This window comes from Myotis davidii, unplaced genomic scaffold, assembly GCF_000327345.1.
Source record: "Myotis davidii unplaced genomic scaffold, ASM32734v1 scaffold453, whole genome shotgun sequence".
Lineage (NCBI taxonomy): Eukaryota > Metazoa > Chordata > Mammalia > Chiroptera > Vespertilionidae > Myotis > Myotis davidii.
The window spans coordinates 921,531-924,669 of NW_006285234.1; the positions used below are offsets into that span (position 1 = coordinate 921,531).

General features: G+C 51.5%; 1 protein-coding gene across 1 annotated transcript in view; it reads left to right on the forward strand.

Moving 5' to 3' along the window:
• LOC102768582 (carbohydrate sulfotransferase 6) overlaps positions 1-3,139 on the forward strand; it is a 9,328-nt gene that overhangs the window by 5,542 nt on the left and 647 nt on the right. Inside the window, exon 2 of the mRNA XM_015558782.1 lies at positions 2,804-3,134. Coding sequence (XP_015414268.1) covers positions 2,820-3,134 — 315 coding nt within the window. The 5' untranslated portion in view covers positions 2,804-2,819. The remainder of the gene's footprint in view (positions 1-2,803; positions 3,135-3,139) is intronic.

Below are 3,139 nucleotides of genomic sequence, written 5' to 3' on the forward strand. Positions count from 1 at the left end.
ATGATGTCTTCCCCCCCTTCCTAGCTCTTGAGTTCCAATAGCAGGATCAGATAGCAGTTCCTGTATTGTGTGAGTCACTTAAGAAGACCTCTGGCTTCCCTGGAGTGCAGGTAACAAGCACCTTGGCCTGTGGTCAAGATCCTTCTCTGCAGGGGGGGCTGGGCTGTCCGGGCAGCTGTGCTTGAGCCAACGCATCAGAGTCCTGCACTCGGCAGGGACCGGACAGGCCAGCCGACTGGGATCAGAAAGTGTGAGGTCCGCCCGGCCAGCGTGGCTCAGCGGTTGAGTGACAGCCTATGAACCAGAAGGTCACAGTTTGATTCCCGGTCAGGCAGCTGATCAAGGATTCTCTCTCATCATTGATGTTTCTCTCTCTCTCTCCTTCTCCCTTCTTCTCTGAAATTATACATATATATAAATTTTTAATTTTTTTAAGAAAGTGCCAGGAGCTTAGCAATGGAAGTCCAGGGTTGGAGTCCCGGTTTCCTGCTGTCTCTTTAAGCCTTGGGGTCCTTTACCTAAAGAACTGAGATCATAATGGCCACCTCAGGGGCTGCTGAGTTAAATAATAGAGTGGCTATAAAGTATTTCACACTTGAGGTGGTTTCTGTCAGCACACCAGTTGTGAGTTCCCTTCCTCTCCTGCCCCCTGCTCTCAGGGGGAGCACACCCTTAAGGAGAGGAGACCAGTGCAGAGCAGATGGACGGTTACTCTCCATGTCTTCCAGGTTTTCCAGGAGTGGGCATGGGATCCAGGAGGCAGTTCTGGAGTTAGCAGATGGCAGCTATTGGGCATCCTCCTTCCACTCCTATAGCCTACCAATAAAGGAAAGGCACAGAGATGGGATCTGCTCATGATCTAGACCAGTGGTTCTCAACCTTCTGGCCCTTTAAATACAGTTCCTCATGTTGTGACCCAACCATAAAATTATTTTCGTTGCTACTTCATAACTGTAATGTTGCTACTGTTATGAATCGTAATGAAAATATCTGATATGCAGGATGGTCTTAGGCGACCCCTGTGAAAGGGTCGTTCGACCGCCAAAGGGGTCGCGACCCACAGGTTGAGAACTGCTGGTCTAGACCCTGGCTTCTCTCAGTGGGGACATGGACAGGGAGGGTGTTATTAGGGAGCAAATACTGTGAAACTAAGGGGGAAACTTCCAGACCCCTATCTTCCAAAGCACCTCATCCTTGATCATTGCAGGAGCAACAGGTGCAAAGAGGAGAAAACTCAGGAGCCTTGGGGTGTGGAAGGCTCAGTGTCCCTTTCTGCAGCACAAGCACAACATTTAAAGATGCACCAAAGGATTCAGGGTGGTTGGGGTGAGAGGTGGGCCTGGGAAGTGTTGGGATTCCAAGCAGAGGTGACCTCAGGTGTCTCATCTGGGTGATCTCCCATGATTCCTCCTCTCCAGACCCAGCTCAACGCAGCAAAATAATCTGGGGAATAAATACGCCACCTGCCCTTTCCTCTTACGCGTTTGTCCCAGCATTCCTCACAGCAACTGTAACAGGTTAAATGTTATCCCCAGTTTACAAAGGAGGAAATTGAGCTTCGGAGAATTCAAGTCACTTGCCCCAGGTCTCATAGCTCCTAAGTGGCAGGGGAGGAACTGCAAGCCAGTCCTCTCTCCTGCACTTAGCAGGAAACACAGTTCACTCATTTGGAAAAATGTATCCAGCACCCGGTCTGAGCCCAGCGGCAGCCAGGGCAGGGCTAGCTCCCCCTGTGGGGCTCCTGCTTTCTCAGGACCTGAGGCTCCTCCAGGCATTCCCCATGATAGAGGTGGGCAGTTACCCCGCAGTCCCGGGCCAGACTGTGGTGGGTAACCTCAGCAGGGAAATGGCAAGCAGCCACCAGGCGCCTGACTCCACTCTCACCTCCCAGCTTCTCCAGCTCCATCCTATCTCTCCCTGAACAACTTCTGCAAAATCACAGGTTCCAGAAGGACACCCTCCCTCGAGTCCAAGCACTCTGCAGCACTTTACTCCCCGTGGGTGATGGCAACAGTTGGTGTTCTTTGTCTTCTATTTATTTGTTTACTTTTAATAACAAAAGTTGTATCTGCATGTTAAAATTTTTCAGACAATGCAGGAGCTCAATGTGTAGAAAATACTAGCAATCCATTATGGAGGTTTAGTACATTCCCCCTGCCCCCATGCTCATACCAATACTCCAGGATCAGTATTGTCCCCTTTTTACACATGGGTAAACTGAGTCATGGAGAGATTAAGTGTTTGGTCCAAGATCACAGGCTAGGAAGTAGCTGAACCAGGATTCAACCTGAGGGAGCCAAATCACCCATCAAGCTGTTCAGTTGAACAACCGAAACGCGTCTCCCTAAAAGGAATTCTTAACCAAAAGGTGGGAGTTTTTGTTTTTAAGTGTTTCCTTCAACCCTGCCGGTGTTGCTTAGTGGTTGAGCCTTGACCTATGAACCAGGAGGTCAGAATTAGATTCCCAGTCAGGTCTCCATTCCCCAGTAGGGGGCGTGCAGGAGAAAGCCAATCAATGATTCTCTCGTTGATGTTTCTATTTCTCTCTCCTCCCTTCCTCTCTGAAATCAATAAAAATATATATTAAAATATTTCCTTCACCAGATAGGGAGTGAGGGAGGAAGAGAAGAGAAGAGGATTTCCCATAATATTCTGCCACTGCCCTTTTGCTCTGCGTAGACTAGATCATGGCTTAGGTCTTAACGTCACCTTCCCCGGGCTGCTCCCTGCAATCACTGAGCAGAAGCTGGGGAGGTGGACAAGGGCGCTGTGGGTCCCTAACTGCTAACCTTCCCTCCCGCAGGCCCCTTGCACGCAGCATGTGGCTGCCACGCATCTCCAGCACTACGGTGACCGCGCTCCTGCTGGCGCAGACCGGCCTCCTGCTCTTCCTGGTCTCCCGGCCCAGGCTGACACCCCCAGCAGATGGCGAGGAACGGGTGCATGTGCTGGTGCTGTCTTCATGGCGTTCCGGCTCATCTTTCGTGGGCCAGCTCTTCAGCCAGCACCCCGATGTCTTCTACCTGATGGAGCCCGCGTGGCACGTGTGGTCCGCCCTGTCGCAGGGCAGCGCGCCGGCGCTGCACATGGCCGTGCGTGACCTGGTGCGGTCCGTCTTCTTGTGTGACATGGATGTGTT